This window comes from Hydractinia symbiolongicarpus, chromosome 12, assembly GCF_029227915.1.
Source record: "Hydractinia symbiolongicarpus strain clone_291-10 chromosome 12, HSymV2.1, whole genome shotgun sequence".
In the NCBI taxonomy this organism is placed as follows: Eukaryota; Metazoa; Cnidaria; class Hydrozoa; order Anthoathecata; family Hydractiniidae; genus Hydractinia; species Hydractinia symbiolongicarpus.
Genome location: NC_079886.1, coordinates 10,201,789 through 10,225,517, shown reverse-complemented (window position 1 = coordinate 10,225,517; position 23,729 = coordinate 10,201,789). Strand labels below are relative to the sequence as shown.

Here is a 23,729-nt window from a genome sequence, read left to right as displayed (position 1 = left end):
AAATATTTGCACATATGCAAACAAACTGCAAACTTTTTAACTTTTGTAAACATTGACAAGTCATCTATCAGCACAGTACTAAAAGTATTGTACTGCAGAAACATCACTTGTCATTAATTTACTTTTTCAGGTTCTTAAGTTTAGTCAGAGATTTCAGGTTTTCCCACATTTTCCAGGAACCTTTAACAACAGCCTTCTTCTTGTTTCTATCATTTTTAGACGCTTTATTTAAACCTTTCAGCATATATAATCACATATTTCTAGATAATTCGTTAATAGCTCTAGAGTTGTAATTCTTTTATGTAAATACTTACGGAAAAGTAAGAGGGTACTTTAGCCAATCCTATGTCTTAAATTTTAAATATTTAAAGCAGCCACAACCATATTTGGCTTCTTCTTTGTCATATGGCCCCTCCACTTTTAAAGCCTTGAAACGTTAAAATATTCTATGGTTTTTTTTTGAAGTCCTAACTATACAACTGGAATCAGGATGATTTTTAAGCTAACTAGGTGACAATGTGGTATTTTGCAGAACTGGAATCAGGATGATTTTTAAGCTAACTAGGTGACAATGTGGTATTTTGCAGACATATGAAAATCAACTCCATGTAATACCCCTGTACAAGATAAGCCAAAAAATGTGCTGACTTAGCAATTTGCCCCTTTTCAATTTTTTAACGACAATTATCTCCTTAACGGGAAATTGTAATACATACCACTTTTGATAAAAAAAAAAAAAAAAAAAAAACGAAAGAAAATTTTCATATTTTAAGGTGGGAAACGCGCTATATGTCCGTATAGACTAATATGAGAAGACCCTTTTGACCCGACCCTGAGCCCTTGAAAACCTCAAGAAACACGATTTCCAATAAAATTTCTCTTTCATCTTAAAAAATGAAATATTAAATACCAGATACAAATATTACAATGTATAAAAAAGACAAAAAAAATTCTCAACCTGATAGCACTGCGCACGTTTTATAAAATAATGTCGTCACAACATTAATGAAAATATACTTTTTTGAAATATTTTTAGAAAAAGTTGCTAATCCCATAAAATTTAAGCAAGCTCATACGCAGCATTTAGTGCTTCTACAAACCGCTTTTTTTCCTCTCATTCGTAAAATTCCTTCTATACCCTTTTTTTATAAAAGATTCGTTATAAGAAACCAAAGATTTTGAAAACTTTTCTTAGTACAGTTTATTTTGCTCAGAAAAATAAGAAAATTTCGGGAAGCATACAATGTCTTAATATCCCACTTTGCTTGACACAATTTTTTTTTAAAAAAAATTTAACTTTATTGTAAATTGCAGTTGTTCATTACTTTAAGAGAGACGCACTAAGTCCAACCAAAACGAGATAACACCTAACTCAGTTATACTAAAGTTTGGTATTAAAATCATGAAATAATTAAAAAACCTCCTCTGTTTGGTTATGTAAAAAGCATGCAGTGCAAGTTCAAGATTAAACCTTAAATGCTCGACTAAGCGCCCTCCTTAAAAAGCGCTCCCTGTCCGGATTAAGCGCCCCATGTCCAGATTAAGCTCTCCCAGGATATGTAAATGAATACGTTTTGATATCAAAAGTTCCCCTGACGCTTAATTGAGCATTCGGTAACTAAAAAATATGAAGCTATTGTACTTCAAATTTTGCAATACATGAAAAATTATATTTTTCGAGTCAAATCACTAAAAAACAAAACACAACTCATATACAAAGAATTGGAAATTAAAAAATGAAGTTATAAAATCATTTTACAAGTAAAATATTCCTCTCACCACTTTTTACAAGGCCTAGAATAACAAGTCATGTAAAGAGAAGGTTGTGCATTTCATATACACTGAACAGTAAAAGGTTCGAATTAACTCGAAGAACGGTTGTACTCCCTGAAGCAATGCAAGCATTTAACCTCATTCCTACAGAATTCGAAGATCGAACAATTGTGATTTTAAAGGTTCGAATGATCGAATGGTCGCCGCGCTTCCGAATGAGTGTTTTGTGACATTACTAATATTAAGCTTACTATATATTTCCTATATAATTTATTTCGTTTTAGGTTTCGTAAAAACGGAAAACCAACCCTCGGTATATTCCTTGTCTAATAATTGTTTCCAATTATCAGATGTCGGCAAAATAGTAGTTTTACCAAGCACCGAGCTAGGTTTAAAATAATGCTTTGACTTGAGTTTTAATAACATTTTGACTTCAGGTAACAAGTTATCTGGCACGTTATATGTCACTTCGGTATCGTAAGAAGGTTGTAACGTGCCCCGTTTGTTGCTTGTTCTGCGTTTCTCCAGTTTTTCGTCGTCTTTATTCAACAACGTCAAAGTTACATAGGAACCTTTAAAGAAGCAAAAACAAAACAGTATAATTTGTACGAGGTTGAAAACAGTATCACCGGTAACGTTATCTGATAAACCTCTGAAAAACATGATGTAAAATCATACTTCTACATAACAACACACGTACAGACCAAATTAGCCAAGTTATGTTGCTTTATTTCCAATATTGCAGGTGTGTGCGAGAAGCGTGATAAAAACTTACTGGCTTTTTCTTGATCTTCATCCTGTGGAATGATATCGGCTTGTCGAATTTCCACCTTTAATTCCCATGTTTCTGCATCATACTCCAACGCCAGGTAAACAGCACCTGCTTCTACTTCCTGTAAATTTGAAATACGTTAAAAAACTGTTAAAAAGTGTTTACGCGCGTTTACTTGGTAAATAAATAATAAAAAACAACAACAACAAAAGAGACACAACAATAAAACAATATCACGATTCAAAATGTCTTACCAATCCTAGCAAAGGATTATAGGGTCGCAACTTTCGAGTCACTTCAATTTCACCCACTTTCTCACTTAAAAGATTTCCATCCTTAACCTCATATGCTATCTGTCCAATACCGTCCTGTTTTGACCATCGATTCAATTCGTACTGATACAAATATAACACCTGTTCTTTCAAATCCTCCTTTTCGATAACGAAAGAGAACATATCACCGAATGCAGGCCAGAATCCAGCGCGAACCATCTTTGTTTTATACTCCGCCTCTTCATGTTCATGATGGGGGAGTAGCTTCACAACAACGAAAGCATAAGCATAACCGCTTAGATCACGCACAGGAACATCTGTAGTCTCCAACACTTTCACCATCAACATTTCACTGAAATTTAAAGCACAAAAGACTTAGAGAATCTGAGCCAGTTGAAGAGGTACCGGGCTACTTCTCTTTTTATTTTAGCGTGTTTTGCTAACTTATGGCAAATCACAAACTTAAACACGCGAAAAATCTGTGCAATTCAATAACATTAACACACCAGGGCTTAAAATCCGATGCTGGTAAACGTAACTTGCAGTGTCACTCATATAAGTGGATATAAAATAGAGGCAGCAACATTTACTATATAAATTTTGGTTTTCCTTGTAATTCTGATGAAACAGATTAAAGAATGTAAAATTTTATTAACAAAATTAGCTAATTTCTCGACCTATTGTATGCTAGGAATCTCAGACTAGGCTAACTCAGCTGAAGAAAATAGCGAGTGTATTTTGACACGCCAAAACTGTAGTGGAAAGATTCATATAAACAGTGTTCTTGGGTACAGGAGATTCACAGATCTATTTCTCTATATTCACACACACTAGAAAAACGTTATTGTAAAGCATCAAGTGATGCTTTACAATAACGTTGGCCAACCTTACGTACCAGTTGCGTAGAATAACAACTTCAAACACCAGTAATTTCATATAGATAACAAATCTATATTGATTATTAATATTGTGTTGTTATGGAAATAGCACCAATAAATTAGTGTTTTTTATTATAAAATAACACCCGGCTTCCTATTGTAAGGGATCCAAATGAATAAGCTTCTAAATTTTAAGCCAGAATTTTGATCTTCAAGTATGCTTAATTTTATGGCTTTTCCAGCCTTGGTATTTTATATTTACAAAAAAAAGAGTTCCTTCTTCATCATTAAGTTTTAAATAAGTATAAGTGAAACAAGTAAGCAAGGAAGGGTCGTACCTCGTCTTGTCATACTGCAAAGTAAATTTTACTGAGCCAAGTTCTTCCTGTAAAAAAACAATATAACCGTAAACAAATTACAACAGTTGAAAGCAGTTTAACACATGTGTACAACATTAAGTAGAGATGTTATTTTGGAAAAAAAGACAACACAAAACAATTTTAGATAAACTCCTTTTAAACATGGTCAAAATTTATGAGACAAAAATAAACACACATAATCCTTAAAAAGAGATACTGACGACCATTAATTTGTGGGTTTATTTTGTTTAACAGTCTCAAAATTGTCTTAACCTTCAGGCCTTCAAAGGGCTTGGTATATTATCCATGAAACATACCAGTGGAAGCTTTCGAAACTGGCCGAGACATTGTTCTGATAGCTACCCGCTCTACACAAAAAGTGAGAATAAAACGTAAAACTTTTGTATGCAGTAGTTCCTGCTGTTAAACTGGGTACCAAGCCCCAACATTGACTGTTTGTTAGATCACATTTAATTACCTTCTTGTTGGAAAGTGACTTATAAATTATATTCCGTAATAGTGACTTCTCAAAATATTATTTTAAACTATCTTAGTACCACTACCTACTTCGTCCTGGATGAGTTGTGGCTAACCACAATAACTAGCTATCCAAAAAAAGATTCAACTTTTTTTTGGTTGCCAAGCCTTACAAAAACAAGTAAGGAGATAAAGATAGTGTGTACTAATAACTATCTTACCATTGCTTTTCTTTCAGTTTTATTTGGTTGAATTCGCTTTAATTTTTTTGTCGGCTTGGCACCTTTCAGTTTGATTTTTTCGGCGTCCTTCTTCTTCTTCTTTCTCCGACATCTTATACAGCAATAACACATAACGCAGAAAAAGACAAGGAGGCCAGCTACTGCTCCAATAATAGCATACTTGTTCTTTGACCAGACATCGGTGGCTTTACCTATGAATAGTTGAAAAAGAAGTGATGTTATTTTAAAACACTTTAATATTTAGGGGGGAATTGACTAATATAAACATTTACGTCAAGATGAATTTGTTTCTTTATTTAATGTTAGACTTAAATGTTTGAACACTATGCACACATGCAATAAAATTTTGTGATTAAATGCATCTGTCATATAGGAACCTACATATGTCACAGACACAAAAACATACCGTTGTGAGTGCCATAATGATAAGTTCATGCCAGCAAAGATTTTGTAGTTTTTGTCAGATCGAAGTTCTGATTACGTCCAAAAATAGTGTGCTTTACAAAAAAAGCACATTAATTACTTTTTGTATATTATTTTGAAAAATTAAAATATTTGTTCAATATTTTGAAGAGCTTTGCAAATTTTTAAGTAGATATTTCAAGAAAACCTGGATGGTTTGAACACTCACATCACCATGAGACAACCTTAATCCTGGGAGCTTTTGCCCCTATTTTGCTACCCCAATACCAAAGAGAAGAGCAGGGTTCGAATTACCGATTCGTGGTTTGTGAATCACAAACCATTTTCATGATTTCACAAACATTTTTTTTCAAATTATAATAAAATCATGAACCACGATATCCTTATGTACTTTAACATTGACATCAGACATTATTTTTTTCCGCTGGAAAGTCAGTCTCGCTGTATTTTTTTGGAAGTTCTTTCCTAAAAACGATCGTCGAATTAAAAAGTCCCACGTGCTTGCTACGTAAGCCTACCATATTTGTGTACAAGGGCAGACATTTTGCCGACAGCCGAATTTTCATTCAGTATTTTTAGGCTGGATGTTTCGTTACACGCTAAAGAAAACCATGTGCTGCATGTAATTTCACAGGTGAAATGATTACTTAAAAATCATTTCTCAGAAATGACGTTGGTTTGTTTGTTTGTTTGTTCAGAAGAAAGAGAGTTCACTTGAAAGTTACAACTCCATCGTAAGGCAATTGAGGTTCTCCCTCGTTCTAGCTATCATATTTAGCTTGCGTTAATACGCACGTTCTTGCAGCTGAGTTGAATATAACGCGAATCAGTTTAGACTCGTCTGGCTCTTCGGAGTGTCAGGTCCTTGTCATATAGTTCCAAATAGGGCTGCTGATTTGATCGTAAATTAATGAAACATCAGGGCTTAAAGTGTTAGCATGTAATATCAATGCCAGCTTTAACTCGCTATTGAACATAGAAAACAACCGAACAAAGAATATAACACTGTAAAAATAGTGTTTTTTAATAAATCCAACACCAACATAAATTAGCCGCAAGTGCATTTTCTGCAAATCTAGATACCTGTATTTCAAAAATTTTTACTGAGGCACCCCCCCCCCCCTGGGATGCCTCACAGAGTCACTATTTTATGCACATCAAGAAATTATCATGAATCACTTTATAAGCAATAATTCGAACCCTGAAGAGGCAAAGCACACTGGCAACAATGTTGCACATGTATAAAAATTGTATTGGAAAAGCTGTCTACCACAAAAACAACTTTAACACATAAGTCAAGTGGTAAGCATATACAGAAGAGGATAAAAAAAGTCCATCAGTTAAACTGTAGTGGTCATTATTGTCATGATCAAGCGTCCAGACTCATTTTGTGAATATCAAAAATGCAATACTTCAGTACAATGAGAATTATTGATTTGAAAGTTGTTTTGGCTGTTTTTAGACTAATGTAAAGAAGGAATTTTGCATTAGCTATTTACTTCCCGAGTTCAGAGTTTAGGCATTTTAAGGGAGAGAAGACTTTTCCAAGAAAATAATGGATTTTGCCTAAATAACAAAGAAATAGGTAGAATCTATTTAGCAAACTGATTTATTCATAGCTTGTGCATATGCTCATAAAATTTCAGACATATTGAGCTTGTCATTACTTTTTTAGGCCAAATGTTGATTAGGCTCTACCTGGCACCATTTTATGTTCCCCAACAGGATATCAAAAAGGTTAATGCCTGGCATTATAGACCGCTATTTAATTCATTGTGACTTTTCCAAGGATATCATATGTCATTTCTAAACACATGCAATAATCTGTTACAAAGCTTTAGTATATAACCAAGTATTTCTCACTGTACAACAAGAGTCACCACAAACTGTTTTCGGCATTTATTGGAATAAAAACACTGGCTGTCATTAAAGTGTTTACCCACACAACACATAAACTGCTTAGTTATGTCAATACACTACAATGTACCTAGTTACATTTAGTAAAAAGCATTGAATCACACATTTGTGGCTTATTGCTAGATTAGATATACATTCACCATTCACCATGATATTAAGTTATAGTAGCGAAACATAATAAAGAAATAAAATGTGTTAGCTAGGTAAGCTGGGTTTGCAACGTTGTGAACAGTTGGTAACTAAAAACTCAAAAACTCAAACAAATACATTTCAGATCTGCATGTAGCTAAAAAAGATGAAGGGACATAAAGAGTTAAGGAAAACAAGTTAAGAACAAGAGTTAAGAACAAATATTTTGGGAAATTCAGTTTTAAAGTGACAACGAAAAGGGCCTGCTTTACACCAAAACAAAAACAGCAAGCATAAAATCAACTTTTGACTCCCAAAGTTGCTTGTAAGTGCAAAATCACAACAGAGATGCACAATAAGCAACTTTTTGACATGAATTCAGAACCAGACATTAAAAATAGCTAAATATTTTGAAACTCCAGTTGAGTGGATTTAAATAGTGTGATTTTTATGTGATATGCTTAAAGTGCTCGTACTTTTTAGCATTGAGACTTAAAGTGTTTGTGTCTGAACATGTTTCATCTTTCATGATTTTCAAGTAACTAATGCTTATAAACACTATACATGTTAAAGATACAGCCAGTCTTACTTTTAATTTAAAATTAAACTTTGGTGATTAGTTCTTGTTTTTTAAAATCAGTGCTTCCTTGTTTTAAAAGACAAGTGCAGTAATATTTTCTTTTTATTGAACACATCAATGATTTCAGGGTTCATATTAGAAATATAAAGTCACTTTGCGAAAATTTGCTGACTGTAGAGAAGAAAACCTCTTTGCAACTATAGTCTAAGAGCACACTAGGCCACTTGTCATTGATTCATTTGTAATGTTTTTTTGTTACAACAGCAATAGGTCATAGGTCATAGGGTAAAGACGGCATTTTGGTTTGGCAAATTGCGACTTGCTGACCCAACATCAAGGTAAGAAGAGAAAAGAAAGTTGATTATGAAAACTATGCTTGGTTATGACTAATACACTATACAACGAGCTACCATTAAATATTCCTAAAATTGAAAATTTTAATTTGTTTCGGAAAAATGTTTTGAAGATATTTAACCTTTGATTTGATTTGATTTATATCCGATAGTCCCATATTCCATTTGATAGTACAGAGTGTTCTGTTTGATTTAACGTGCTTATTTTTCCTGCGGAGACTTAACTTCAGTTGTGATATTTTATTTGTAGCCTGTTAGTTTCATAAACAGACATTTGCTGTTTATTCTATCATCTCACACACAATCTGGCAGTTTTAGCTAATTTTAAGACTTTTTAACTAGTTTTATTTTTATTGCTTATATAATATATATTTTTACCTTACTATATTTTGATTTTGATTTTTAAAGACAGGACGTTTGTTAATAACAATATTATATATATTGAAAATCTATATCCTGTATAAAAATTTAATGATTATCTATTTATTTAAAAAGTTAATGCAACACTAAAGTGTAAATTCATAATGAAAGAATTAAAGGAATAGACTATTATGCTAAAAAAAGAGATGTATAAATATAATCATACCCATTTTAAATATAATACAATTTTCCAAGTCTGTTAATGAAATTCTTTGTAAATAATACTAACTGCTCTTTACTGCTAACAGAACATCCCCCTTAACATATTGCAACATGTTTATGTGAAAGACCAATTAAAACATTATAGTTACTATAGTTGTTTAAGAAAATAAAAAATAAATAAAATAAACCTTGGAAATGCTATTATTTATGTTATTATTGATATCAAAACATCACTATAGTAAATAATAAACAGCATTCTCTGTTATATACAGTTTCTTTTGATTTACTTGAAGATTTAATCCGTGTAACTATGTCTCTCTAATCTGAACTGAAATGGGGTTATTTTATTTTTCAAAGATATATTCTTATCAACACTGTACTGCAGTGAAACACTGCAAGCCTTTGATGCCAAAGGAAGAAAGTAAAATGGTATATAATATTTTTTTATAGAAGTGTTTACTTGTGACATTCTGATGAATTTGAAGTTATACATGATAAATTGGGTTGTAAAGTAAACTAAAATGTGAGAAAGAAAAAAAGCATACAATGTAGCACCATGGATAAAAACATCCATTTATTAATTATTGTAGTTGTTTAAATAGCCAAAGAAAAAAAGCTTGTAATTTAGCCATGGCCAGACCATTTAAAAAGGAATGATATAAGAATTGATGTGTAACACCAGTGGTAAAAGAAGAGACAGTTCAGGTAAGCTAGGAAGCAGGTTAACCATTTGTGGCATTAAAGATGTTATCCATAAAAAAGATTGAAGAATCAAGGAGGATAATATTGGGAAGAAAGTATAGAGATTTACTTAGTATATAGTTCCTGGGACAAAACCCAGAGGTAGAGCAAGGACTTAGGAGGTAATAAAGACAGATTTGATGCAGAGAAATTTTAGTTTAGGGTTGATAGTCTAGTATGTGAAAGAAGTTCATTAATATACCCCACCCAACACATGATAGCGTGGATAAGACTTTAAACAGAGAATGATGATAGTAAATGAGGCTGAAATTGTACTGATTTCATTCTTTCTTGAAAAAACACAAAATAAATTTGGGAAAACACCTTTTAATGCAAACATTCAGGTAAAATTTCTCAATAGAAGGTTCCTAAAGGACAATAATCTGAGCTCCAACAAAATGTAAATGATGAAAAATTGACTGTTTCTTGACTTTGGCATTAAAAAGAACTACTTGGCTTTGGCACATGGAAAGCTTTTATAATCTGAATTTAAAAGAAAACTGCATATTGGCAGATAAAAACACTTTAACCTGAAAAGATGGCATATATTTATGTCCTGTGGGAACGTGACATATATTTACATTGATGTATACCTCTTATGTGTTAACAAGAAAGTAATTTATTATGGGCAAAGAACTGTTTTTGTATGCTGATTTTTTATATATTGATCTATTAAAAACCTGGCTGTATTTTAGGGCCCATACCTCAAACCTGTGCTAATATAAGAAACTATATACCCCTGAAATCTTTATAAAATCTTATATTCAGTATAATAAAATATGAAAACGTTTGCTAGAAGTAAGACTGGGAGAAGTTAGCTTTTTTTACTTTACCTGCATTTTACCTAAAATTAAAAAAAAAAAAGATTTAGGGGATTCTTGGCATTTTATCATATTAAACATGTAAAAAGATGTCCTAGACCTAAAGTAATTGGATTATCAGCAGACATTGGTATTTTGGACAGATTTGAAAGCTTCAGAAAGTAAGCTAGTGATGTTAAAAAAGCACATCTTTCTCAAAAAAACCATGGATCAAATCGAGTTAAGCTGGTAGAAAGATAGTACAAATACCAGCAAACAAATTCTCTGAAGTGTATTTGAGTAACAATAAAATGTGTTACCTTAGGCTTCAATAATTTGTTCTAATGTGACATTTTCCCATATAACTCTGTAGTAAAATGGCCACTGTAGTTTCTTCAGAGAGAATGTTAAAAGAACACTGACTCATTATTATATATATTATGACCTCAAAATATCAGATGACAAAAAATAACAATTTATATATTTATAAAAAGGTCATGACTTTAGTATAGGAAAATCATGTTAACAGGAAATTTTAAAATTTGAAACAAAAGATTGTTTTTGTTAATAAACTTGTTGATAACATACAATTCAAATTAATGTTCATGTTCATGGCGAAATGTTTCTGCATCAATGTTTGGAGATTACACAAAACTTTGGAGGGAGATTACGCTAATATTTGGAGGGAGATTACACAAATGTTTGGAGGAAGATTACAAGATTCATATATTTATGTTTTGTGCTAAAGAAATAAATAATATATATACCTGTTTAATTCTGTGTATAGCATCAACAGTTTTGCATTTTTAAATATTGTATATAATACATAGCGATTTATTTATGATTTAACTATGGACGTATTGTAGTGTAAAATTTAATTTCAACTTATTTTTAAAATTAACATGAATTGTTTTAAAACACCTTACTTTAGTGTTTAGAATAAAACAAAAATAACACAGGTAACAAGGCAAAATCATAGCAACAGTCTTCTTGTGACAAAAGGTTTGAATATAGCTAGCTAGTTTATATAAAAAGGTCAAACAGTGTTTATGTTGATTTTGCTTTTCCAAGGTAGCTATATACTACGTAATGTTTTCCTTCAGATAACATCATGTTATTGTTAAAAATAACATGTGATTTTTAAAACGAGTTTAAACTTAAGACATAGATAGCATAATATACTCCACAAAAAAAATCACTAACTTAGCTTTTAGTCACTGATAAAAATGATTTGCTCAGATCAGAGTTAGCTAGCAATATAGCTATACTTCAATATATTGTTACCATTTGGCATCACAAGCTTAGCAATGTTAGCTGGCATACATCAGTTTAGTGATGTTAAACTCAAAGAACACGTAAAAGCTTGTAGCTATCTAGTTAGCTATACAGAGCATGTGTTGAGGAACTTCAGCATATTTTAATATACAAGTGCAGTCGCACAAATAACTCTCGTAAACAATTTTATAAAAATCTGTTTTACCTGTTATGTCACCTTTAATGTCCTTGATATCCATTTTTAAAAATTTATACTGAGATTAAGTCACTTTTATTAATGAAAGAAGAAAAAAAGTTGTCGCTAGCTGGATGGATTAAATTAGCTAGTTAAAAAATCAACGAAATAATTTAATGCAGCGCTATTGACAATTTATAATTCACGGACCAGACGATATGATGCCGGCAGTTGAAGGGCGCGCACATTTATGCTATTGCGCCCGAGATTCGGAAAAAAATTAAAAAATCCCGGTGGTGCTTCGAAACCCGTCAAACTAAACGTTAAACTTTTTCTCGATTTACCGTCTCATCGCGGGTTTCCACTCAAACAAACGTGGACCACATTCGCTTGAGTGAAAACACGCCCTAAGAATGCGCTGTCGAAAATATCTAATGCAAGCAAGCGGGTTATCTTAGACGTTTCTTTCACATTTTATAGGCATTAAAAAGGCGCAGATTTTTCTCTCAGGTCCCTTAACGCCGCAATGTAAAATTGTATTTTTGCGGCCTATTCATATCATAAATTACCTACGAGTTGCCAGAAAAAAACAAACTACACCTTAGAAAAATTTGCTTCACTCAATTTACAGACGCGACCTTAAGTTTAATATTCCACACGTGTTCTTTAGATTTTATTGACAACAACGCAAACACCCGCCAATAAAAGCTCCGTTGTTGTGTCCTTTACGTGCAATTGACCTGGGAAACCAATGAGAGCAATCGAGTCCAACAAAAAAAGGAAGCTAAAAATTTGTCCCTACAGGCGTTTTGTTAGTGGCCAGTTGTTCCTTGATATAAAATTTAGGAGTCTTGTCCCCTTAAATAATCTTACATCAAGGTTGTCTTTTTAACCAGAATCCTTAAGCTGCGATCTCTTTATTTATCAACGTTGGACATTTTTGCTGATGAAGATAACCTCTCATACTTTTGTTAAAACAAGAAATAAGAGTTATGCCATATTTAGATGGTAATAAGTCTAAAACGTGATGTAGAACTACTGTTAAAAAGGAAATTAAAAAAAAAATAAAAAAAATTGCTACATTTTTTCGCGGCCACCTGTTAATTGATATGTCATAAAGAATCGGAGAGTTGCTCGGTTCTTTCTTCTTTTTCTCCAGGTCCTTCTGCAGGTTTCGACAAATTGTAAAAAACTAGAGAGGAGATCAAAATTTTTGATACTACTTTGATTCTGACTGCAGCACTGTTTTTGTTTCAAAACAAGATGTACGGCAAATGAGACTACTTTCTAATCAGCATAAAAAATAGTTCTTAACTAATTTGTTAGTACATAATCACTTCTTGTTTTCGTTTATATAAAATACTACAAATACTAATTAATATATTATTCATCATTATTTATTATAAAAATTACAATTTAAAAAATTCTCATTCAAAAAATTCACAGACTGTCAAAAAATTCTCTGATGTATCGGTTAACAGTCTCAGGTTGATCGACGTGCGGCCAATGTGCCACTCCATCAATATACTTTACATCGACCTGATCAAAATATTTTGCTGACGGTGCCGCCAGTGCTGGCGATCTAAATGTAAATGCACACAAGTCAACAAAAAGGTCTTCGACACAAGGTTTGACATCAGTAACAGCATGTAAAGATTGAGTGATGGTTTGGGAATATCAGTTTAGCTTCTCGTCCAGAAAAGGAAAAGCCTGAAAAAGTCCTCACAGTAATTAGGAATCGAACTGTTGGTTAGACACTCAACATAAAAATAGGTTGCAGTCTAGTGGTCTGCCTTAAGTTGATTAATTTTCGCGATGATTTTTGCGAGGTCAAAAAAGTGTATTTATTTTCGCGAATCAGTCAATTTCAGATAATTCGCGAAGTTTTTTTTTCCGAATGGAGCATGCTTTGATACAAAGGTACAAACATATGGTTTAAGAACTGTACTGTCCACCCCATAGGAGAGCACTGAATAGTGACATTGCCATGTTTCTTAATCCCAAAGCATAGGGCGAGGAAAGGAAAGCAAATAGTGGAATTAGCAAATGAGTGGCAGAGATATTTGCAAAATGTTCATAAAAAGAGACAAAACGTGAATAAGAAAGCTTGTAAAGTGCTTTTATTGAAGAGAAAAGGAAAAACAACAACAACAATATAATGACTTTTTCTAGTCATTTCTCTAGTAATAGACCTCTTTTTTATATCCATTTTCGTTCCGCGGAATATATATACCAAAATTCCGAATAACATGAAAACGAGATTAGTTATGAGCAAATTTTTAGTTTGCAGCGAAGTAGTGCAGACATGGTTTGTTTACTTGCAATATTTGCAAAATTAATTTGTCATACAGATTGTTATTAACATTTGGTGATAATATGGGGTAATAGCATGTATCATTGGGCCGTTCCAATACTTTCGTTTATTATTCTTGATGTAAAAGGAGCTAGGTGTTGGCTAGCTTTAAATATGATATGAGTAGCTAGCTAGTTGGCTGGCTGCTGACTTGTTTCAAGCAAACGTAAACATTTTACACATTTGTGATTTCAGAATTAAGATACTAATTTAAGTTGGTGGGAAAAGTTGGACTTTAAACTTTCCTTGGAATGTTCTTGATTATTTGTGTCACATTGTGAGCCTCTATCGTAAATTGTATTTGGTAAAAAAAATTTTTTATAATTTCAAAAATAAGGTTAAGGTTAACAAAAGGAAATTCTTAAAAACAATTTTTTCCTTGAGAGGATCACTTCACGAAACAATTTAAAAATTGTTTGAAAAAAAAAACACAAAATGGTTACTGAGGTAACTGCCCAGAAAATAATTTTTCCGTAAAATTTTAAAAATGCTTGTCATGTTGAACTTTAACTTTAATAAGTGAAAACAATGTGAAGTGAGTTTTATATTTTTACAAATCGACACTTTGGAAAAATTTCATCCAGTTTATTTTCTGTAAATAAACAATTTGAACAATTCTACAAGATTACTTTCAAGATTTCATGTAAGCAAGAAAACAAAATACATAAGGACCTGGTTTTTAAGAACATTAAGACTGAGATTTTGACAAAAATTAAGCAGGTTTACAGCTGAAATCCAGAGATTCTTATAAGAAAAAGTATATTATTTCATTTTTCTTGTTTTGGATAAAAACATAAAAAAAATATGGTGTCATTTAAAAAAAAATTCATTCATATTACTTACAAATCGTTTGTTGGTTACTCATGCAGCTAAGCTATAAGCAACATCCTTGGAAAAAATACTTGTGAAAATGCTATAAGAAAATCCAGCCTTTCCATTTTTCTTGGTGTTGAAATCTCTTTTACTGCCCCTCCCTTTCCTCCGAAGTTACTTTTCTTTAGTACTCCAAGTTTCTGGAGTACTTCTGTTAGCATCAGTCAAGCATATTCAATATTGATTTTTGGGGAAGGGAGAGCTCAAAATGATATTCACAATATGTTTTTCCAGGGTTGTAGTTTTTAGCTGCTGGCTACTTTTGCTACCAGCAAGCTAATTTTAATTTTTTTAAATGATCAGTGTAATACGAAGTACCACTGAGCGTTAGTTGACCTTTATATTGAGCTATAGTTCTAAATTTACTTGAAAACAGTAAAATGTATTCACATCATTTTAAAAACGTGACTAGGTTTTAGAGAGGTTTAGCTAGCTAGCATATACCAGAAGATACGCCCTTAAAATCTGCATTATTTTAACTTTTTTGTTATACCACCACTACCAACACCCTCTTTATAACTATGTTAACTACGATTATGCAAAACTGTTAGTTTAAAGCTGTAAAGGTCAACATTTTGTTGATACATTCTTTAAACTTGCATGTAAACAACCAGCATCCCGAATTGCATTGCTCATAACTAATCTCGTTTTTATGTTGTTCTGCATTTTCGCATGTATATTTCGCGGAACCATATGGATATGGAAATAGTTCTATTTAGATTATTTTTGAACTTACAACACTTGGTCACCAGTCCCCCAAATAATAATAGCCGGCATTGTTATTCGCATTGTCAACATCTTTTTCGTCGGTTTTTCGAATGCCATGCGGTAGTAATTCAAAGGCGTTGTGAAACCACCTAGGAAGAAGAGATGTCTAAGAAAGTTGAGACAACATGTGAACACAGAAATGATTATAGGAGTGCCAGGAAGATTTATACAGCACAGAGTATGAATTTCATGTAAAATTCCTCTTTAAAAATCTTTTATGTAACAACTTAGCAAATGTTATAGTTTTTGTTTTGTAACTTCTGTTTTATTACTGTTCTTTTTAAGTCAGACAGTTTATACGATAAATTTCAAAAGCTATGTAAAAGCATTAAAAATTTGGGAGGGACGGGGATAATTCTACCATCCCCATCGGTTTATTTTTAAAAACTTTTGTTCTAGATGATTCCTATTACAAAACGTGGAATGTTTTATTCCTGTTACTTATATTTTTTACATTTTATCGGAGCTGGTTGGAAAAACGTTGAAATAATATTATTACTTTTTACTTATAACACTTTTGATGACACTGATTTTAATTTACGTGTCCTTAAGCAAATAAAAAGGGGGAAAAAAAGAAGAAAAAAATGGAAAAATTCCGTATAGCCACTGACAGCAAATTTGTGAGTTGAACACCATAAACCTTGCTGTCTTCGGCAAACAACAACACTGCTGCGACGAAGAATAAATTCTTCCTCCTTGGTTTGTAAAATCAGAAACTTTCAGAAACTCTCAGCTGAAACAAAAACCAATATTGCTGAGTAAAACTCACTTTTTTGGAAGTTGTATTTGTAAGCTTCCAAATCGTCCCGGGTGAAGTTTTCCAAATTCGTAAATACTCTCCCGTTTAACGAGGAATCAAAAATTGCGAAATCGCCATAAGATAGAAAATATTCAGGAAGATAGCACAACTAAAAAAAATTATAAAACAAAATATAATACAGAAACAACGATGCATAGACAAGATGATGGCACTTATAACAAAACCTGCGCATATTTTGTTTCTTGCGGACCACGAGAGCGAAACGTTTGCACTGTTTGCCGCATACTTTTCTGTTAGCATGTACAAATAAGATAATACCAAATAATGCACAATAGGAACTCAAGTATCAACCGACTAATTTTCTTGGCTGTCGGTGCACGGCAACTGAAAGGTCGTGCACTTGGAAAGCTGATGTACAATTTCGCTTAAACTTATTTAACTAAAACATTTTAGTGCCGTAGAAAGGAATTCCGTTTGTTTGTTTGCTTTTTGGCATCACTGTATTACAGGAAAACTCATTGAATTTCCGCGCCCGAAGGCGTAGGAAATTCTTTAAAACCGTCGTTTTTTTCTTTCGGAGCATTTTTTGAGAAAAAATCGACCCTGGGATTTCACGTTGGTCCGTCACAGATGTAAACGTCGTACCCAAGCTCCTTAACTACTGGGAAGTCTAGTATTGACGCTTCAGGCCAAAATTGGTATTTGTTTTCGACAAAATTTGGCACAGTTAACAAAAAAAGTATGCTGAACATAATGGTGACATAATAATTTTGAGTTTTGACACCTAAATGTCATTTTAGGCCAAAATTGGTCCAAAAATTAGAACTACTTTATTTTCAACAAAATTTGGAACAGTTAACAAATAAAGTATGCTGAACATGATGGTGACATCAAAATTTTGATTTCTTGTTACCTAAATGTCATTTTAGGCCAAAATTGGTCCAAAAATTAAAACTACTTTATTTTTGACAAATTTTGGCACAATTAACAAAAAAAGTATGGTGAACATGATGGTGACATCAAAATTTCGGTTTTTTGCCACCTTAAATGTCATTTTAGGCCAAAATTGGTCCAAAAATTAAAACTACTTCATTAACAAAAATTGGCAAAGTTAACAAAAAAAGTATGCTGAACATAATGGTGACATCAAAATTTTGATTTTTGTCACCTAAATGCCATTTTAGGCCAAAATTGGTCCAAAAATTAAAACCACTTCATTTTCGGCTAAATCTGGCACGGTTAACAAATAGAGTATGCTGAAAATGATGATGGTACAAAAGTTTGATTTTTTGTCACCTAAATGTCATTTCAGGCCAAATTTATCCAAAAATTAAAACTTCTTTATTTTCGACAAAAATTGACACAGTTAATAAAAAAAGTATGCTGAAAATGATGGTTACATCAAAATTTTGATTTTTTGTCAACTAATGCCGTTTAAGACCATAAACGTCTCAATCGCAAGACTTTCAACCATGAATGATAGGCTGTATTTTTTGTTAGCAATTTCTTTTAAAATGTGAGTTTATTATGACACGTTTCGTTTTGTTTGCGTTTGTTGTAAGATATAATGTCACTGATGGGCTTTATCTTCAGAGGTTCATGCACCAAACCCCTTCGAATGTTTGGCACAATAACACAACGAATTAGCAGGTTTTCATCAAATATTTTGGTAGCGCGCGGAAATTCTTAGAGCCCCCAGGGCTTCTTGTTGATGATTTCAAATCATCTTATGTAAATTCTTATAACCAAAATATTATGTGCATGTTAAGTAAAAATACGGTTAGAAATTTATTTGGGTACTTGCATGTAGGGGTCCTCCTTTCTCTCGGATAAGTTTTAAAGGGACTAAGTAAACAATCTCTTCCGATTTTTTAAAAATAATTATTTTTTTAAAAATTATTCGACCATTTTCATTTACCAAACAAACAAACAAACAAACAAACAAACAAACAAACAATCAAACAAACAAACAAACAAACAAACGTACCTGGAAGAAGAACATGTAACTTGACATCATCAACTGTTTCATTGAAAACAATCCTCTCAAAAATGCACCTGGATGAGGTGTGTTTAAGATGATCAACTCTGAGACAACGTCTGGAAATTCTGAAGAAAAAAAAGTTATAATGAGCAAGTACAATAAGGCTTAGTGTATGCTTACGTTATGCCTATTTAAAAGCTTAAACTTCACCTTTAGGAAAAGAAGAAAGTATAGTGGTCTCAATAAGTCTTATGGTGTATAAGGAATTAGAAAAGTCTGTCTTTTTATTCTGGTGCAGTTTTAAGCGACATATTTTTCTAAATGGTGCAGTTTTTAATGGGAATGCGAGGAAGAGGGAAAATTCCATGATGATTTTGAACTTATTTATACTGCCGTACAAAACAATTTTTAACACATACAAACAGATGGTCTGGGATAAATAATTATCCGTATCTGTTTGTCTGTATATAAAAACGGCTAATGATAGTCAATTTTTATTTTCCACGATTTAAATGAAAATGTTCTGACTTCTTTAGGCAATTTTGAAAACAAAAACTTTTAAGAAACTATTTAATTTGCACTCAAATAAATTTATAGATTTTATTTATAGATCAGATAAATTTTTCTTTTTTTTAATTTTTCTTTTTTTTAAACCGATTTTCAATAAGACACCCTGCTCATATATAAATTATATGTATCTAAATCTATCTTATACCTCCAGCAACGTTATAAGCAATCCCACCACCCCAATCATGTCCAACCAAAACACAAGACGAATAACCAAGTTCTGTTATACATTCTTTCACATCTTTTGCTATCTCGAGCATCCGATACCTTTTGACTGCATCAGGCTTGCTGGATTGCCCACATCCAGTCAGGTCAATAGCTACAGCATAGTAATCCTTGGAAAATTCTTTCAGCTGATATCTCCATCCGTACCAAAAATCTGGAAAACCATGAAGAAATAACATCAACGGTTTTTCTCTTGAGCCATTTGCTACGTAATGAATGTTGAGGTTCTCTCTACGTCCCAACGTTAAAGTATGATGGCTGCCAATGTTTACATCATGAAGACAACTTGGTGCTTTGTCCCTTTCTCTAGGATGAAGGAATGTTCCACAGCGTGCCCATGCTTCTTTTATGAACATTAGAATGTACATAATGGAAAAAACCAAAACAAGCAAATACACCGCCGGATAAAAAAACAGGGCTAGTAATATTTCCATTTTCTGAAGACTAAAAAAAGATTAAACAACCAGCTACAAAACAGAAATATATGTAGTGGCAAGATCATGAAATCAACTTTAGTATTTTCTTTCTTGTTATTTCTGTCCTCTTCTCTCAGCATCAAAGTTCATTAGTTCATTATTATTACAGTAGAAACAAATTTGAAACATTTGAATACGAAATAGGCTATCAGTAAAGTTCTTAAATGTTTTGAAGTGGGATTAAAGTTAGTCAAAAAGAACTATTAGTCTGAGAACAATTTTAGCAGAGGGTAAAATTTAGTTACCAACCCCTAAAATTAGTCAATTTTGCCTTTCTTTGCCTGAATAATAATTATCAAAAATTTTAATCATATCAATTAGTATCATTAGTAGGGATTGAGATCTGTCCAAATACCTCTTCTGAGATAATTCTACTTTCATGAATTCATTTTTAAAAGATTTGACACATAACCTTGCTGTAGGTCGGTTTTGAGTTGTGACTCAAAATGTAAGACCAGAAAACCGTGGTCTGTATCAAATTAGTCAACAATTAAACGCCAATTAATGGCCAATGGCCTTATTTTTATCTCAAAAAAACATAAGAATATTTTACATAAATAGAATACTCCTTTTTAAATAACAAAAAAAAACAAGAAAATCCCTTCAAGTTTTAAATCTCAATAAAAATAAGAATATTTCAGTGTCAAGATTTAAAATTAAGAAATCCAAGCCTTAAAAAGACAAAGAATCTTTCAGCTTGAATGACAACCGCTTCAGGACTATTCCCATAGCAACTTCGTAAGAATTATAAAGATGCACAACAACTGAACAAAATTAAATAACAGTCAGAACATGTTTCAAGGTAATTCTGTATTCAGTCATTGAAAGACATTACTGTATACATTTTAACCTTATTCAGTTTGTTGAAGAAATTCACTTATGTGTTTGTTGACTGTCTCAGGTTGATCAACATGTGGCCAATGCGAGGCTCGATCGATGTATTTCAGCTCCACCTGATCAAAATAGTTAGACGACAACGTTGCAAGTGATGTACCCCTAAAATAGAAGAAGTTAATTTTTATATCATAAAGATAGAATGGGTCTACGAAAATAATGTAAATGGAAACAACTTGTCATATAGGTAAATTAACGATCAAGTTGTTAACAAAACGACTTTATTTTGAACAGTTTCTCATTAATGGAGTTATGTAAACTATCTAGCTACTTGTCTAAACATAAACATAAGAAACTCACAATGCTCTGTCATCCACTCCCCAAATAATAATTGATGGCATTGTCATTTGCATACGAACTGGTTTCACCTTTGGTATTTCAAACAACATGCGATAGTAGTTTAACGGTCCAGTAAAGCCACCTAGTAAATTAAATAAAATTGGGCTTCAAAAAATGTGGTTGTTTTTCACAAGTATATATTGTCGTGAGGATAAAAAATTATGGTAGCTCACCTAGGGGTTGACTTGTAGAGTATAAATAACTAAAAAATAGATTGGGGGACCTAAATGTGGTCATTTAGAACATGTGGTCATTTAGGACAGGTGGTCGTCTAAAGGTGAATTTTAGGAAAGCACAGTTTTATTTGTTTTCATTTTGCTTTAAAAATTTGCTTCACTGAAAAGTAGAAACAGTTCCTACTTTTTAGCGGCAAAATATTTCACTGTAAGCTTTTAACCAATCAGAAGGCAATATTCAGTGTTTATTCTTAGAAAAACTCATCACTGGAAAGAATTATAAATAACTGTCTGGTTTTTAATACCCAAAAGAATGCTTACATTCAGTATTTTAAATTCGCCACATGTTTTTTGTTTTACGTAAAAATCAAAAAGATATTTTGCAGCTAATTCGCCGCCGAATTCGCCATTCACAATTCGCTCTGTGAAAATGTCACTTAAGACATGTGGCTGTCTTTACAAGTCGCTGTTATAGCATGTTTGACTGTAGATGGTTTGTTTGTTTGTTAAATAAATAAATAAATAAATAAATAAAGTTTTCACCTCTTTGGAACGTAAACTTATAAGCTTTCAGATCCTCTTCTGTAAAGTTTTCTATATTTTTGAAAACTTTTTCATCACGCAAGCCATCTAATGAGGCAGCACCTCCAGCAGACAACATATAATCCGGAATGCATGGAAGCTACAAATACATAGAACCTGTTAGTAGCTGTGCAAGATCTTAATTCTGAATTTATATTCCCTTTAATTCCAGAAAGAAAAGAACAGGCAAGAAGGTACTGAAGTAAAAAAAAACAAATAGACAGGGTACATTCCTCGATATTTGTGAGGCTAGCCATGTAAAATATGCACATCTTTCTATCTTGCGTTTTTGAATAAAGGACATTATTGAATAATTTTTATGTTTTATTTCTTTCCCTGAATAAAGAATGATACAGGTGAATAAAAAATTCCTAATCGTTGTTCTGTTGCTCACGGTAATACTTAGTTCAGTTAGTTGATATTTATAAACAGTTTTAGTGAAGCAAAAAAACTAAAAATAACATTCTAACTGACACATGGCTGCACTCAAATTTCGACTTTTTTAACTGACACATGGCTGCACTCAAATGTCGACTTTTTACTTACCAAATTAATTGTCTTATAAAACTTTTGACAGCGAGTTGACAGTGTTTTATATTTAATATGAACATATTTTTTTTTTTACCTGAAAGAAGAAAATGTAGCTTGACATCAACAACTGCTTCAACGTTTTCATTCCTTTTCTAAAAGCTGCAGGATGGGGACTGTTTATGATAATTAGCTTGTCAACCATTTCGGGATAATCTAAAAATAACAGCATCAGGATCAATAATTTTGCAGCACACTAAATAACAGCAACATCAATCATATATAACATAATCAAACTAAGTCATTTGCTGATCTGAAGCTATGTGTTTGGTGTGTTCCTTTTTTATTTTAAATATAGTTAATTAATAAATGATCCATCACATAGTATTAAACTGAAGTAAAAATACCGAATGTTTTTTAAAACAAGGTTAGAAAAGATACTTCACACTAAAAAAAACAAAATCAAATGGTATGCTATGCCTTTTAAAAATTGTGTCACACTTAATATCTCAGTTGTAAGGTCAACGAACAAGTCCACTTATGTATTAGGCAAACCACACAAATAAAATCACCTGCAGCAAATTTGTAAGATATAATACCACCCCAATCATGTCCAACCAAAACACAAGATGAATAACCAAGTTCTGTTATAAATTCTTTTACATCCCTTGCTAGCTCTTCTTTGCTGTATTTGGAAACTTCATCAGGTTTGCTTGATTCGCCATACCCTGGAAGATCAATAGCTACTGCATAGTAATCCTTGGAAAATTCTTTCAGCTGATATCTCCATCCGTACCAAAAATCTGGAAAACCATGAAGAAATAACATCAAGGGTTTTTCCCTCAAACCATTTGCTACATAATGAATATTGAGATTATACTGCCCTTTGAGTGTAACGGTCTGATGCGTTCCAAAGTCTGGGTTGTTTAGACAACTTGGTGCTTCCTTTATTGTGGATGACTCTTTTGAATTACGATGTTTCCACACTTCAATTAAAAACTTCAAGATATACAGCCATGAAAACAGGAAGGCAAGTAAGTACACAACAACCCAATGTCTTACAGTAGACAGAGAATCCATTTATTATGCTTAACTAAATAAACAAAAATTGTGCGCAAAGATTATATTAAGTGGAGTAAAGGAAAAAAGGCCTAAAACTTTATACATATTTCATGTTGTTAAATAATTTTTTTAACATGCAATAAAAAAAGTTAAGTAAAACACAAACAAACAAAAAACTTTCACTTTAAGCTTTCTGTTGCAAATTAATTACTATTATGGCAAGACTTATGGCTAAGCTTCCTGTGAGAAGTTGACTGATCAGTACACAAAAAGGCACACCTAAAATAATAAGTTACAAGATTTTGTTGAAAAGCCTACATGTCCACTTTAAACTTTTTACTTCTTATTCACTTACTGTTGTCCTGCCAAAAATGTTCCTTAAAAATTAATTTCCCTT

At 32.3% G+C, this 23,729-nt stretch overlaps 3 protein-coding genes across 4 annotated transcripts; all 3 read right to left on the bottom strand.

Annotated features, from left to right (window-relative positions):
• Positions 1 to 862: 862 nt before the first annotated feature.
• LOC130622713 (synaptotagmin-2-like) lies at positions 863 to 11,934 on the bottom strand. Its single transcript, XM_057438211.1, has 6 exons — positions 11,779 to 11,934; positions 4,753 to 4,964; positions 4,034 to 4,080; positions 2,800 to 3,169; positions 2,549 to 2,666; positions 863 to 2,345 (listed from the first exon to the last, which is right to left on the bottom strand). Exons 1-6 carry the CDS (start codon positions 11,810 to 11,812, stop codon positions 2,044 to 2,046), a joined length of 1,083 nt encoding a protein of 360 aa, XP_057294194.1. The 5' UTR covers positions 11,813 to 11,934; the 3' UTR covers positions 863 to 2,043.
• A 1,129-nt stretch (positions 11,935 to 13,063) lies between these two features.
• LOC130622715 (epoxide hydrolase 1-like) lies at positions 13,064 to 20,742 on the bottom strand. Of its 2 annotated transcripts, none has more exons than XM_057438212.1 (6): positions 20,602 to 20,742; positions 19,199 to 19,712; positions 18,490 to 18,608; positions 16,512 to 16,650; positions 15,711 to 15,831; positions 13,064 to 13,330 (listed from the first exon to the last, which is right to left on the bottom strand). In XM_057438212.1, the coding sequence occupies exons 2-6, from the start codon at positions 19,707 to 19,709 to the stop codon at positions 13,189 to 13,191; spliced, it is 1,032 nt and encodes a 343-aa protein (XP_057294195.1). In that variant the 5' UTR covers positions 19,710 to 19,712; positions 20,602 to 20,742; the 3' UTR covers positions 13,064 to 13,188. The 2 variants fall into 2 exon arrangements, with proteins under 2 accessions (XP_057294195.1, XP_057294196.1); XM_057438213.1 differs by having other exon boundaries at positions 19,199 to 19,719; positions 20,602 to 20,741.
• Positions 20,248 to 23,386, bottom strand: LOC130622716 (epoxide hydrolase 4-like). The gene is made up of 5 exons (XM_057438214.1): positions 22,843 to 23,386; positions 22,368 to 22,486; positions 21,704 to 21,842; positions 20,946 to 21,066; positions 20,248 to 20,747 (listed from the first exon to the last, which is right to left on the bottom strand). The coding sequence occupies exons 1-5, from the start codon at positions 23,348 to 23,350 to the stop codon at positions 20,603 to 20,605; spliced, it is 1,032 nt and encodes a 343-aa protein (XP_057294197.1). The 5' UTR covers positions 23,351 to 23,386; the 3' UTR covers positions 20,248 to 20,602.
• Positions 23,387 to 23,729: the final 343 nt, after the last annotated feature.